Source organism: Coregonus clupeaformis, chromosome 7 (genome assembly GCF_020615455.1).
Source record: "Coregonus clupeaformis isolate EN_2021a chromosome 7, ASM2061545v1, whole genome shotgun sequence".
In the NCBI taxonomy this organism is placed as follows: Eukaryota; Metazoa; Chordata; class Actinopteri; order Salmoniformes; family Salmonidae; genus Coregonus; species Coregonus clupeaformis.
In genome coordinates this window covers 46,524,790-46,538,481 of record NC_059198.1, presented here as the reverse complement: position 1 = coordinate 46,538,481, position 13,692 = coordinate 46,524,790, and the positions used below count along the sequence as shown (strand labels likewise).

The following is a 13,692-nucleotide window of genomic DNA, read 5'->3' as shown; positions in this document are numbered from 1 at the left end:
TTGATTTGTTTAACACTTTTTTGGTTACTACATGATTCCATATGTGTTATTTCATAGTTTTTATGTCTTCACTATTATTCTACAATGTAGAAAATAGTAAAAATAAAGAAAAACCCTTGAATGAGTAGGAGTGTCCAAACTTTTGACTGGTACTGTATTTATATTTCTTGTTCAGGAGGAGCGTCAGGACACCAGCTCAGAGGGCGTGTCTACCATAGAGGAGCAGAATGACTCAGACTCCACCCCTTCCAGGAAGAAAATGAGGAAGACGGAGAGTGGGATGTACGCCTGCGACCTGTGTGACAAGATCTTCCAGAAGAGCAGCTCTCTGCTCCGACATAAATACGAACACACAGGTATGTCGGGGACTAGATCAATCAAACCTGGGTCATGTTCATTAGGGTGCAACCTAGCGAATCACTTTGCAACTGAAAATGAAAGTGAGTGTTTGTTATTGGTTAAGTTTAGATAGTACCTCCCCATTTCAAACTGTTTTCTTACATTTCGTACCTACTGATTATCAGCCTTACTGCACCTCCCCAGAGAGACCTCAGGGAAACATGAGGCAAAGTGAAACTGAAGGGGGTAATTTCAGAAATCACACACTGACTGACTGCAGTGTTGTTATTACTATTATATATTGCAGAAGGGTGGAGGACACCTCCAATACACATACACACAATATTGGGTAGCTATTATCCAATACACACACAAACACATACACAGACTCACTCAAACACACACACGCTGTAAGGCCTGGGAATTGCTTTCTGCCAAGCTCCCCCTGCCAACCACATTACCTTCCCATATGAAATGTTAGAGGGATGTTGCAAAAGAGCTCTGTTAGTAATTTTACATGAGAACATGGGTAGTGTTGTGGCCAAGCACAGGTCAACCCACTCGGAGTTCTGTCTTTATGACTTTGATACCTGGCGTAGAATCGCCATTTTACATCCAAGTGACTTCACTTAGCCTGGAACTACCCGTTCCTCTCGTTGGTGTAACGTTCAGCCTTCAACCCTGAAGCATTTCTGGTCGGATTGCTCTTTTGTTTTGTGTTGTTTTAAGATATTTCCCATGGATACGTGAAGATAAATAATATAGGTTTCACCGACCTTTGGCGCTATAATCAAAACCGTTTCACAAGCACAACTGCCTGGGGAATTACAACAATTTGACAAGTATTTCTTAAGGAGAAGATTTCACTCAACAATAATCCTGTCCTGAATGTTTAATCAATTTTTGTCTGAGGCATCTTTTTATTTACTGTATATTTATTTTCTCCCGTGCTACAGGCAAGAGACCCCACGAGTGCGGCATCTGCAGGAAGGCCTTCAAACACAAGCACCACTTGATAGAACACATGCGTCTCCACTCCGGAGAGAAACCCTACCAGTGCGACAAGTGTGGCAAGCGCTTCTCTCACTCAGGCTCTTACTCCCAGCACATGAACCACCGCTACTCCTATTGCAAGAAGGAGGTGCAGGAAGGAGGTCAGGGAGGTGTAGAGGAGGAAGTTCTGGAGATGGAGAGCCCCGTTGGGTTGGGCCTGGGAGGGGAGCAGCAGGAGCAGTCAGACAGCAGGCCCACCTCCTCTCCTCCCTCCCACCTGGACTCTGACGAGCGAGGGAGCAGCACCAGGGAGGACGAGGAGGAGAGCGAGGAGGAGGACATGGAGACAGCGGCAGGGGAGGCGGTGGAGGGAGATCCGGACAGTGTTCTGGATATGGATGATATAAAAGTGGTGCGGATAGGAGATGAGGGAGGGGACGAGGAGGAAGAGGAGGAGGAGGGGGAGGGAGAGGGGGAAGACACTGTTCAGGAGGGGGGGGAGAATGAGGAAGAGGAAGAGCATGGAGTGAAGAGAGTTGTGGTAGGGGGTGAAGAGGAGGAAGAGGAAGGGGAGGGGATAGTGGGGGTTGAAGTAAAGGAAGAGCAGGAGGAAGAGGAGGTTACGGGGGAAAAGGCAGATACAAGGCAAAAAGAGGTGCAGGAGAACAGTGAGAAAGAGGAGGAACATGGAGGAGAGAAGGAGCAGGCTGAGAAGAAGGTGGAGGAGGAGCAGTCAGAGCAGGCTGAGGAGGAGGCGAAGGAGGAGACGATGGACACAGAGGAAAGAGTGACCTCAGAGGAGAAGGAAGAATCAGGGGAGGTCATGAAAGAGAATGAAGGTGAAACAAACGGGAACACTGTTTCAGAAGACGAGAACCAGACACCGACCAGAGAGAAAGGAGATACAAAATAAAACAGGGAGGAACCAGACCTGTGCTTCTTCCTCTATGAAATGCAAGGATCCTTTTTCTCCCCATGACGTTGGGGTAGAGGAGAGAAGAGAGCTAAAGTTTGGGTTGCTCTGACGGACGCTGCATTTCAGTTCACTACTGTGTATGAATCCAGGTGTGCCTGAAAAAATACTAGTGACTTTTTCCACAGAAGGAGAAACAATTTTCAGTGTTAGAAAATGAATTTGTAAAAATCAAAAACAAAGTTTAAAGACAAAAAATGCATTATACAGACTTTGTAAGCTAGAGCCGACACGTTTTAGATAATGTTTTATTACTAAAACCTTGGGTCATTTCTTTTTATCAGTGTTATCACTCTTATTGTAACCTTTAAAAAGCTGTACAGTTGGGAGAGATTTCTATACCTTTTTATTGCCAATGAACAAAAAAAAACAGTATTTTATTAAGTTGGAGGAAAAAAAGATCCTGTGCACTACAAGTGGCTTGGTTTACTTATGGCTATAACAGTTCTGTGTTGTCTACCCTTCAGTATTATCGCACTAGACCTACAGTATACAGCGTCAGCACGTTAGCTGATAATGTTAGCATACCTTTTGTTTGTTTTATATGGATTGTGAGCCTTAAAGATGAAAACTATTGTGAGGTGATGAGGGTTCAGCCATGATGATGTTCCAGTAGTTGATTATTACCTTATAGAAGAAGAAGACGTCAAGGGGAGTATCGAAGTAGGTACATATGTCAGCAATGATACAATGTTTTAAATGTTTTGTTCGTACGTTTGTTCATTTAATAAATCTGTTATCATCGTTACTGAATCAGATTATGCAGAAGAATAAAGAAAAACATTCATGATCTAGGCCTAGTAAGTAGGGATCATTTCACCCTTAAGCCCTGAACCCTATTCCCACTCCCAGCCTTATGCAAAAAAAATAATACATGATGCATATCAAAAGTGCCATTGCATACTGCTGTTTCTCCTTAACAGCTGTTTCTCCTTAACAGCTGTTGTCAGGTTGTTTCAAGGCCCAGATTTGATAGCAGCTCAAACATGTCAACTCGTTCAGCTGATATACTGTTGATTTTGGCTCATTACCACTAGTACTGTTATAGAAGATAGCATTACCATGAATTATCATTTATTATATATTTGAGATAAAAATCTGCCTCTTTTATAATCAGAGCAATCAATGACTAAAAGGACTTACAATGTACATGTTGTAACGGGACGATGAAACATGATTTTGGAGTATTCCCTGCCTTGAAATGTATCCTTTTCCCCAGTCCAGTTCCAGTGCACTTGTTTAACACTTGTGAAATGCTCTCTCTCTTCAGGTAACAAAAGTAGGCAAATATGATCCCAGAATGGTTATTGAGACACTATTTTTTAACTGTCAGTATTATTTTGTTGTTGGATGTTTTTTTGTATATGTTAAATGTGTGTACTGTATGTTTTCAGCAGTGTCAGTATTATTCCCATTCCCAATGATATGGGTTATCTGTTTAGTTATAGAAAACTTTTGTATTTATGTGTCTTATTTTTTATATTTCTTTATGGTTATTTATTACACAGTGTAGTGTACAATATTGTAGTTTGTATTAATACAATAATATATTTTAGTATGAAAATCATTTCAAAGGTAAAATGACTACAACAAAGCTGGAACATAAAAAAAGCTCTGGCATTTTGAAGTAAAATAAAATATACTACTATCTCAAGTTGTCACACACCCCACAAGCCTGAAATTGGAACATGTTACTTTCCTGCATCCATTCATTCTCATGTTAGTTTTTACCTTTTGCCCACTTTAATATGAAGCTACTGAAACTCTTTGAGAACTAACTGTATGTCTAATAGCATGAGTGTGCTGTTGTATTGAAGGAAGATCCTTAACCATGAATCTATCCTTTTGCCAAGCCAAAATAATATTGACATTTTTTGTTTTATTTGTGCCAATTTGTTACTTTGTATGTTTACTGTGTCAAGGCCACAACCTCGTTTTATATGTCCGTTTTAATCCATGATCATTTTTATAGTGATAGTTTTTGCTTTTGTTTTTTTATGACTCCCCATCTCACAATAAAATACATCAACTACACACCCCTGGTTTAGTGATCCATTTCTTATATTTGCTTGCATAATAAAGCTTTAGGCCGGGATTCAATCCAATTGCACTTGTGGACAATGCGGCTTTTAAAGCTGGAATCCTTAATGATGAAACGTCCACGCCCGTTTGCGATATTGCAACAACAAAGAAGTTACTGCAAACAACAAACACTGTTTTTTTGTGTGTTTTTTTACCTCTGACATTATTGCACACGCCATAGAACAGCAGCATATGTACTGCATTTTTTTTTTACAACGATGCGCGACACTCCCCAGCTCTGCTTTGTCAATAAAATAAAAGCAATAACAACGGCCGTTGGGCGGACAGTGGCGCTGATTCCCCTACTGCGGATTCCATCTTTAAAGTTTGCAGAGATTGTATTCAAGGTAAACGCTGCAGATGTAATGTAAGGGTTGGTGTGAGGTGTGACCCAGGTGTGGTGCAGGATAGACAGTAGGCAGTAGGCAGAGATGGTGAAACAAGGATCTTTAAAGGTGGTCCCGAAGCCAGGATACAAAATAACGGACTTTACACTAAAAAAGAAAGGTGGAGCAAATAAGTCTCCAAAAACAGGCTGACAGCCAAAATACGAAATAGTACCTATGACTGAAATAATAAAGAAACAGGGAGAACACTTCTCAAGTACCTGTACATACTTCTCCGATCAGAAACTGATTAGTACTGCTGAGCATAGAGAAACTAGCAGAGAAAACTGAGCAAGGGAACACAGGGCACACAGGGCATAAATACACAGGTGAACAGGTAGACACAGGTGACACCAATAGGATGATGATTAGTCCAGACTGTGAGTAAGGAGGTGCCTAAGGTTGTCGGAGGATGACACCTAATGGGTCGCTCCGGAACTGCGACCCCCTACTGTAACAATGTAGGCTCAATTGGAAATTACCTTTAAATGTCAAGCGTGCTATAGCACTGTTTCGGATTGAATCCCGGACTTAAAAAAGCTATGAAGCCTGAAGAGATCAATCAGTATTCCCTACGCTGAAGCGTTGCAGATTGTGCGATAGAAATATAAAGGGCATTTCCAGTTGAGCAGACATATGCAGCGTTTACCATGAATGCAGTCTCCGCTAACGCAGGAACATTTCCTTTAAATCTCCATCACGGTGTAACGCTGAACTTCCACGATACAGATTCAATAGAGCCCTTATTCAGTGAGGTGAAACATTCAGACCGTTGCATGCAGATAGAAATGTAATGAACAGAGCCAAAATGATCCCCCTTTTCTACCTGTCAGATAACCATGTCTGTTCTACACAATACATTTCTATCTCAACATTGTGTTCACTCTCCTGAACATTGCCCAGACCAGCCTAAGGTCATTCCTATTGATCTAGCTCAGGTTTCCTGCAAGGAGAAGGAGGGTCGACCCTTAACATTAATTAGTAATGGAATCTATGGTATGATGAGGAGCTGAAAATGATACAATACTCTAACATGTCTGTTACTGTTACTGTTCTATATCTCGAGACTGGAGAAGGGATACAGTCCATGTCTGTTTCTATGGTTGCTATGGTTAAAAAAAATTGAGAGCAGGTGTGGGTGTCTTTGTGTGGGAGGGGATTCAACAATTGCAGCGCCTCCCTTGTCTATGTGGAGAGTGGGTATGATTAATGTGGAAAAGAGAATGGGTGTGTTTGAGTGGTAAGGCTAAAGCAAACGACTGTAGACGAAAGTCAGGGGAGGTGCAACTGTGACAGCTGAAAGTCCAACACTAATGTGTCTTTTGTTGTTGTCTCCAAACCCATATCACGCACTCACAAACTGAAATATATGTGTACATTTTACAATCAATCAGTGAGGGAGAGCCTCAAATATCACATTTGTTTGTATATCCAAACAAGTCAAACAAAAAAAGAACGATTGATTGGTTGACAAAAGAGCATCCCACAATGCAGGCGATGGCTGCAGGATGAAGTCAGTGAAGAGCAACTGCAGAAACTTGTAGTCGACTGCAATCAAAACTTCATGACCTTTGATCACATGATTTTTGTAAAGTTCATGCAGTCGTCATGTAGGCGCAAGTTTGACCATTTTTATCCCCATAATGCAACACACTTTGGAAGGTGGTGACCAACGATGGCCAACGACTTCACAAAAGTGCTCTGCTCGAACACGCCCCAAAGTGTGTGTGTGAGAGAGAGTAATCTGTCACTTGACACTTAGTGGGCTGTTGATTGTGTCTGCTGAGTAGGTGGGGGAGGAGGGATAAGGTGAAATAGTACAGCACTACCATAGCATTATGATAATGCCATTATCTACTGTAACATTGTCATGTCAAACTGCCTTCACTAATTATGACAATGTTTGATCTATTTTATGATTTAGATAGCACTTTATTTTATTTTATGTAAGCCAGTAAAATCACAAGGTATCAGAACAGGCTGTACCAGGCCAATAGCATAAAGATTTATAGTCATATCAGACTTACCAAGCTCAGGTATTGCCATATGTCCAGTTCTGCTGGGCTCAGCAGATCAAAAGAAAATTGAAAAGCTATAGCTACGTCCCAAATGGCACCCTATTCCCTACACTGTGCACTACATTTGACCAGAGCCCTATGGGCCCTGGTCAAACGTAGTGCACTGTATAGGGAAAGGGTGCCATTTGGGATACAGCCTAAGAGGATAACTGCTAAGAGGATATGGTGCGCTGGTGCCAATAATGGAGCAGAAGCCTGATGAACTATCATGGCTGCTGCGTCTCTGACATGGAACCAAACCCAGGGGACAGCGTCCCAGGGGAAATTTTGAGAATAGCCAATAGGAGAGAGAAAATGGTGCTCAGGAAATAGCACTCGCTAAAATATCATGGCCGTTTACTCAACCACTAAATACCATAATGTACGGTATACAGTGCCCTCTCTGTGTGTGTGTGTGTGTGTGTGTGTATGAGTGTGTACGTGTGTGTGTGTATGAGTATGAGTGTGTACGCGTGTGTGCGTTCGTGCAATACATATTAATGTTTTGACAAATTGTCATTTTTGGGCCTACAGCATGTGGTCATGTTTGATATACATACATCCAAAAACAGTTTATGTGAAGTGACCATTGCTTGAAAATCAATCTAGAGCCCTTTAATCACAGTAAGTGCTCCTGCTTTCAGGCAAGCAGAGTATAAAAAAGGAATATTTCAATCAGCACATTGACTCAGACTACTACCATACTGCTGTAATTCCTCCCACATCCTCCATTACTTCACTACCATGCTAAGGACCACATACATAGTTAATGCACATTTACATATATACTATAGAACCGTAAACATAAACACAAGTAGGTACCATAACAAGTTGTCTCATCATAGCCGTCATAACATTAGAAAAATACCCTCCACCTCCAATGTCAATTGGTTGCATTGGTCAATGTGGAAGTCCTAAAGGTGTGGATGGCGGTGAGGGTGATTGGATTGTCATTGTGCTGTATTTAGCTAGCAGACACCTGAAGGTCTCTTTCTCTTTCTCCTTCTCTCTGTCCCTCTCTCTCGCTCTCTCCCTCTTTCCCCCTCTCTCTCCTCCCTCCCTCCCTCAAGGAATACATGGATTGTGTAGTAGACCAATGCATTGTTATAACTTTGTATCTGTTAGGTATGTGGTGCTCCCAGAAATCTGATCACCTTTACCAGTCCTGCATTAGCGGTTCGATATTGCCGTCTGTAGCGCACCAAAAATAGCGCCACGTAAATCTTGTAAACCTTGTTGTAATTTTATAGCCAGGGATTCATCTAATTGGGAATTGGGAGCACTTCATTTTGGTGACCATTCGAAACCAAAAGCTGTTTTATTGCTATTAAAATATAGGTTGTGGGCTCAGCAGATCAAAACCTAATTATTAATATTTTTGCACATTTTGGTTTCATGTAGGCCTATTGGTATGAAAATAAACTGAAAAACTTGCTATTTAGAGCATTTCCCCAAAATACATGTCTTGTTTTTGGATTCAAAGACAATAACAGTTATAGGCTATAACAAATGTGCATTGTCATGCAGTGACAGAATGATATTTGAGATAATGCAAATAATTAATGATGACCTATTTGGGCTAACTTTTTTTATTTCTTGCTGTAGGCCTACATCATCATCCTCTGCCTCCATCCCTACCTGTAGCCTACCTGCCTCTGGTATAATGCATGTCCACCTCTCACTCTTGCTTGTCCATCTTCCTGAATTAAAATTTGATATTTTAATTAACAGATAAATCTTGCTGGCAAAACATAATGAAATATTGCTAAGTTATTTAGCTATAGTGTGGCTGTAGGGCTGTTTTTTTTTGTATATAATGAGCACCCAGATGCTGCGTAGGCAACACAATAATATCAGACAGACAAGCTGGCCCGGGGAAAGATTCTCGCGGGCCGCCTCCGCGTTGGCTACTATGTTGCAATATACATTTTCTACGAGCAGTTTTGTTGATACAAAATGTTTCAATTGTCACGCCCTGACTCAGGGGACGTTTATTTGTTGAGTCAGGGTGTGTATATTCCGTGTTGTGTTGTTTCTATGGTGTAGTATCTGGTATGTCTATTTCTGTGTTGGCCGGGGTGGTTCCCAATCAGAGGCAGCTGTCGCTCGTTGTCTCTGATTGGGGACATACTTAGGCAGCCTTTTGGCACCTGTTAGTTGTGGGATCTTGTTCCGTGTGAGGTATGTTATTTGTCTACCTTGGACTTCACGTTTCGTTTGTTGTTTTGTCGTGTGTTCAGTACGTAAATAAATATGAATGCATATCACGCTGCGCCTTGGTCCTTCTCGTTCGTAAACGATCGTGACAGAAGATCCCACCAAAATAGGACCAAGCAGCGTGTTCAGGAGCAAACGCCGGGAATTAAACAGGAGGTTACGTTAGTAGATGTCCTCCTCGGTTGGGGGAGAATCACGGAGGAGGAGGCCGTCCGTTACCGGAGGGCGATGAATGAGGATGCCCAGGTAGGAGAGGAGAAACGGCGCCAACAGTGCCGACGACGGAGACCCGAGAGGCAACCCCAAGAAAAAAATTTGGGGGGGCACACGGTGTGGACAACGAGACAGCAGGAGGCAGCGACAGGGCGAATCTGCATGTTAGGAGAGGAGGCCACCAGGTTACGGGGGCTATTGGTCCAGAGGGAGCAGGAGTTATTTGGTCAGAGGGAGGAGCTACAGGAGGCTATAAGGGAGAAGGAGAGTGTAGAGGCACGGCGAGAGGAGCTGGTTAGGCAGCAGAAGGAGCAAGCAAGTGGTCAGTCCGGTCCGGCCCGTTCCTGAACCCCGCACTAAGCCAGTGGTGCGTGTTCCCAGTACGGCCCGACCCATTCTTGCTTCCCGCACAAGGCCAGTGGTGTGTGTTCCCAGTACGGTCCGGCCCGTTCCTGCTCCCCGCACTAAGCCAGTGGTGCGTGTTCCCAGTACGGCCCGACCCGTTCCTGCTCCCCGCACTAAGCCAGTGGTGTGTGTTCCCAGTACGGTCCGGCCCGTTCCTGCTCCCCGCACTAAGCCAGTGGTGCGTGTTCCCAGTACGGCCCGACCCGTTCCTGCTCCCCGCACTAAGCCAGTGGTGTGTGCTCCCAGTACGGTCCGGCCCGTTTCTGCTCCCCGCACCAAGCCAGTGGTGCGTGTCGCCAGTCCGGCCCGGCCTGTTCCTGTCCCTCGCACCAAGACAGTGGTGCGCGTTGCCAGCCCGGTCCGGCCTGTTCCTGTCCCTCGCACCAAGCCAGTGGTGCACGTTGCCAGCCCGGTCCGGCTTGTTCCTGCCCCTCGCACCAAGCCAGTGGTGCGCGTCGCCAGCCCGGCCCGGCCTGTTCCTGCCCCTCGCACCAAACCAGTGGTGCGTGTCGCCAGTCCGGTACGGCCCGTTCCTGCTCCCCGCACCAAGCCAGTGGTGCGCGTCGTCGGCCCGGTCCGGCCGGTTCCTGCTCCCCGCACCAAGCCAGTGGTGCGTGTGTCCAGTCCGGCACAGCCCGTGCCTGTCCCACCGGTGCCTGGTCCGGCATCGGTCAGCTGCTCCACTCCGGAGCCAGAGCAGTCCGCTCCACCGGTGCCTGATCCAGCTCCGGTTAGCTGCTCCACTCCGGAGCCAGAGCAATCCGCTCCACCGGTGCCCAGTCCAGCTCCGGTCAGCGGCTCCAGTCCGGAGCCTGTGCAGTTCGATCCACCGTCGTCGGGTCCAGCTCCAGTCAGCGGTTCCAGTCCAGACCCAGACGTCAGCCCCTCTCCAGGTTCGGGGTCTCCCACACCAGGGTCCAGACAGGGCTTGGTACTTCGTGGGAGGAAGGAGAGGGGAAGCAGCGCACCGAGGTCCAGACAAAACCAGGGGCGCAACAGGGAGGTGGAGAGAAAGTGGTGGTCACGCCCGGAGCCGGATCCGCCTCCGAGGCGGAATACCCACCCGGCCCCTACCCTGTTATGTTTATGTGGCGCGGTCGGAGTCCGCACCTTTGGGGGGGGGGGGGGTACTGTCACGCCCTGACTCAGGGGACGTTTATTTGTTGAGTCAGGGTGTGTATATTCCGTGTTGTGTTGTTTCTATGGTGTAGTATCTGGTATGTCTATTTCTATGTTGGCCGGGGTGGTTCCCAATCAGAGGCAGCTGTCGCTCGTTGTCTCTGATTGGGGACCATACTTAGGCAGCCTTTTGGCACCTGTCAGTTGTGGGATCTTGTTCCGTGTGAGGTATGTTATTTGTCTACCTTGGACTTCACGTTTCGTTTGTTGTTTTGTCGTGTGTTCAGTACGTAAATAAATATGAATGCATATCACGCTGCGCCTTGGTCCTTCTCGTTCGTAAACGATCGTGACATCAATATTCTTCGAGCCGCCTCGTTCGTTGATACAATGTTTCAATATTCTCAGAAACATCTTGTTGATGCTATGCGTCAATATTCGCAGACTGTTTCCCTTCCCTGGTGAATAATGCAGAGTCAAATACAAAAATTGGGCGCACATATTATAAGGAACATCTCTGAATGCAGAGCAACAGTTTTGTGGGAAGCGCACGAGACAATGACACTGTTTGCGCCCTTCCATAAGTGTGGCTTCATATAGCCTATAGCAGGGGGTCTGCAATCCTTTTCATATGAGTTACAATTTATTATTGATCCTACAATTTATAAAGATCTGCGTGCCAGTTATGATTTTCATATAAGCATTATAGTCTAGCTACTCAACTGTGCCCAGAAAATATCTAACTGCCCACAAACTGAGAAGCCTAGTTCTAGCTGGCATCCAGACAGAGATGCTGTCCATTCAGCCACACCCCACGGAGCTCCACTATGCCTACCTGTACGGAGGGGCTGTCCATTCAGCGGTGCTGAATCACGGGCGCAGCCCTCGATCACACCAACAGCATTTTTGCGCAAAGTGTTACGCAGCATCATCTGGATATGTGTGCAACAAAAGTTCAACATTCACCTTCTGCTACCATTTCTGTAAAGCCGTCTATGCATACAGTTTGACGCATACATTCGATAAATCCAACATATGTACCACACAGAACGCATTGCAACTGCCTCTGCAACGCAATGCTGCGAGGCAAACGAAGCGTTCCATTATACATAATAATAATATGCCATTTAGCAGACGCTTTTATCCAAAGCGACTTACAGTCATGCGTGCATACATTTTTGTGTATGGGTGGTCCCGGGGATCGAACCCACTACCTTGGCGTTACAAGCGCTGTGCTCTACCAGCTGAGCTACAGAGGACCATACATGAATGTGCTTCTGGTTTACAGTCCTGCTTTAAACTTACTCTTGAAAGTTGTAGTAGTAGAATGCACAAGGTGCAATTTCGAAATTGGGTAGTCCATCATCAGTTTCTCTTGTCATGTCAGTCATTGCATGCTTTAGAGAGCTATTTATAACTTGTCAGAAATGTCAACATCAACTAGTCCATTTTTTATTTAGGATTTTTAGCCAGTAGATTTTGTTGTAACTTTTTTGTCACTCAAATATCACATGAATACACAATAGACATGGCAACATTTATAGAATTGCAAGAAATGAGCTTTAAATTGGCAAAAACATTTATTTGCACCCCATGACAAAATGTGTAGAATTGCAGGAAATAAGCTTTAAACCTCCAAAATTCTCTCCACCAACAAGAGGGGTGTGAACAGTTAGTGTCATGAATAGGGCTGTTACGGTGACTGTATTACCACCACAAGGGCGGTCAGGAGTCAAGACCACAGCCAAATTCCACGTGACCGTTTAGTCATGGTAATTAGGCTTCTCCAAGCTCTGATGGTGCTGAAGGTCATTAGTAGCCTACCAAACTTGCTAACTGCCTGGCACTCAGCACTCTATTGTCCCTCTAATCACTGCAAATTATATCGAAAATGTAATCAAACACTTCATAACAACTGTATGGTTGAGAGAAATTAAGCAAAAGGAGTGGCAAAATAAATCTGTCTGCACATCTGATTGGCAGAAGTATTGTAAATTTAGAATTTATGTGACTAAACTGAACAAAAAGAAGAAGAAATTGTATTATGAAACTAAGATAAATTATATAAAGTATGATGGAAAAAAGCTTTGGAGTACTTTAAATGAAATTGTGGGCTGAAAGATTAATTCAACTCCATCTTTCACTGAATCAGATGGCTCATTCGTCACAAAACCTTTTGACATTGCCAATTATTTTAACAACTATTTAATTTGCAAAGTGGGCAAACGTAGGCATGAAATGACAACAACAAACTGTGAGCCATTATATTCATGCATAAAATATCTAATAATGAAAGAAATGCATTGTAATTTTGAATTTTGTAAAGTTAGTGCGGGAGTGGTGGAATAATTATTGCTGTCCTCAATAATGAGAAACCACCTGGTATTGACAACCTAAATGTAAAGCTACTGAGGGTGGTAGCGGACTATATTGCCACATCTTTAATCTGAGCCTGGAGAAAAGTGTTTTTCCACAGACCTGGAGGGAAGCTAAACTCATTCCACTACACAAAAATGATAAGTCTCCCTTTGCTTGCTCTAACAGCCAACCAATCAACTTGCCGACAGTTCTTAGCAAACTTATGGAAAATATTGTGTTTGACCCGATACAATGCTACTTCTCTGTGAACAACTGACTTTCAGCACGCTTGTAGGGAAGGACACTCAACATGTACTGCACTGACAAAAATGACTGAGGGCTGGAGGAAATTGATAATAAGACGAGTGTGGGAGCTGTATTGTTAGATTTCAGTGCAGCTTTTAATATTATCGACCATAATTGGTCATTGAAAAAATGTGTGTTATGGCTTTACATCATCTGCCAGATCATGGATAGAGAGCTATTTATCTAATAGAACACAGATGGTTTTCTTTAATGGAAGCTTCTCTAACATAAAACATGTAAAATG

The 13,692-nt window shown here is 44.1% G+C and overlaps 1 protein-coding gene across 2 annotated transcripts in view; it reads left to right on the top strand.

Annotated features, from left to right (window-relative positions):
• zeb1b (zinc finger E-box binding homeobox 1b) overlaps window positions 1–3,216 on the top strand; it is a 95,378-nt gene extending 92,162 nt beyond the window's left edge. For both annotated transcript variants that reach the window (XM_041881017.2, XM_045221422.1), the window contains exons 8-9: window positions 176–356; window positions 1,296–3,216. In XM_041881017.2, coding sequence (XP_041736951.2) covers window positions 176–356; window positions 1,296–2,245 — 1,131 coding nt within the window. In that variant the 3' untranslated portion in view covers window positions 2,246–3,216. The remainder of the gene's footprint in view (window positions 1–175; window positions 357–1,295) is intronic.
• The last annotated feature ends 10,476 nt before the right edge of the window (window positions 3,217–13,692 follow it).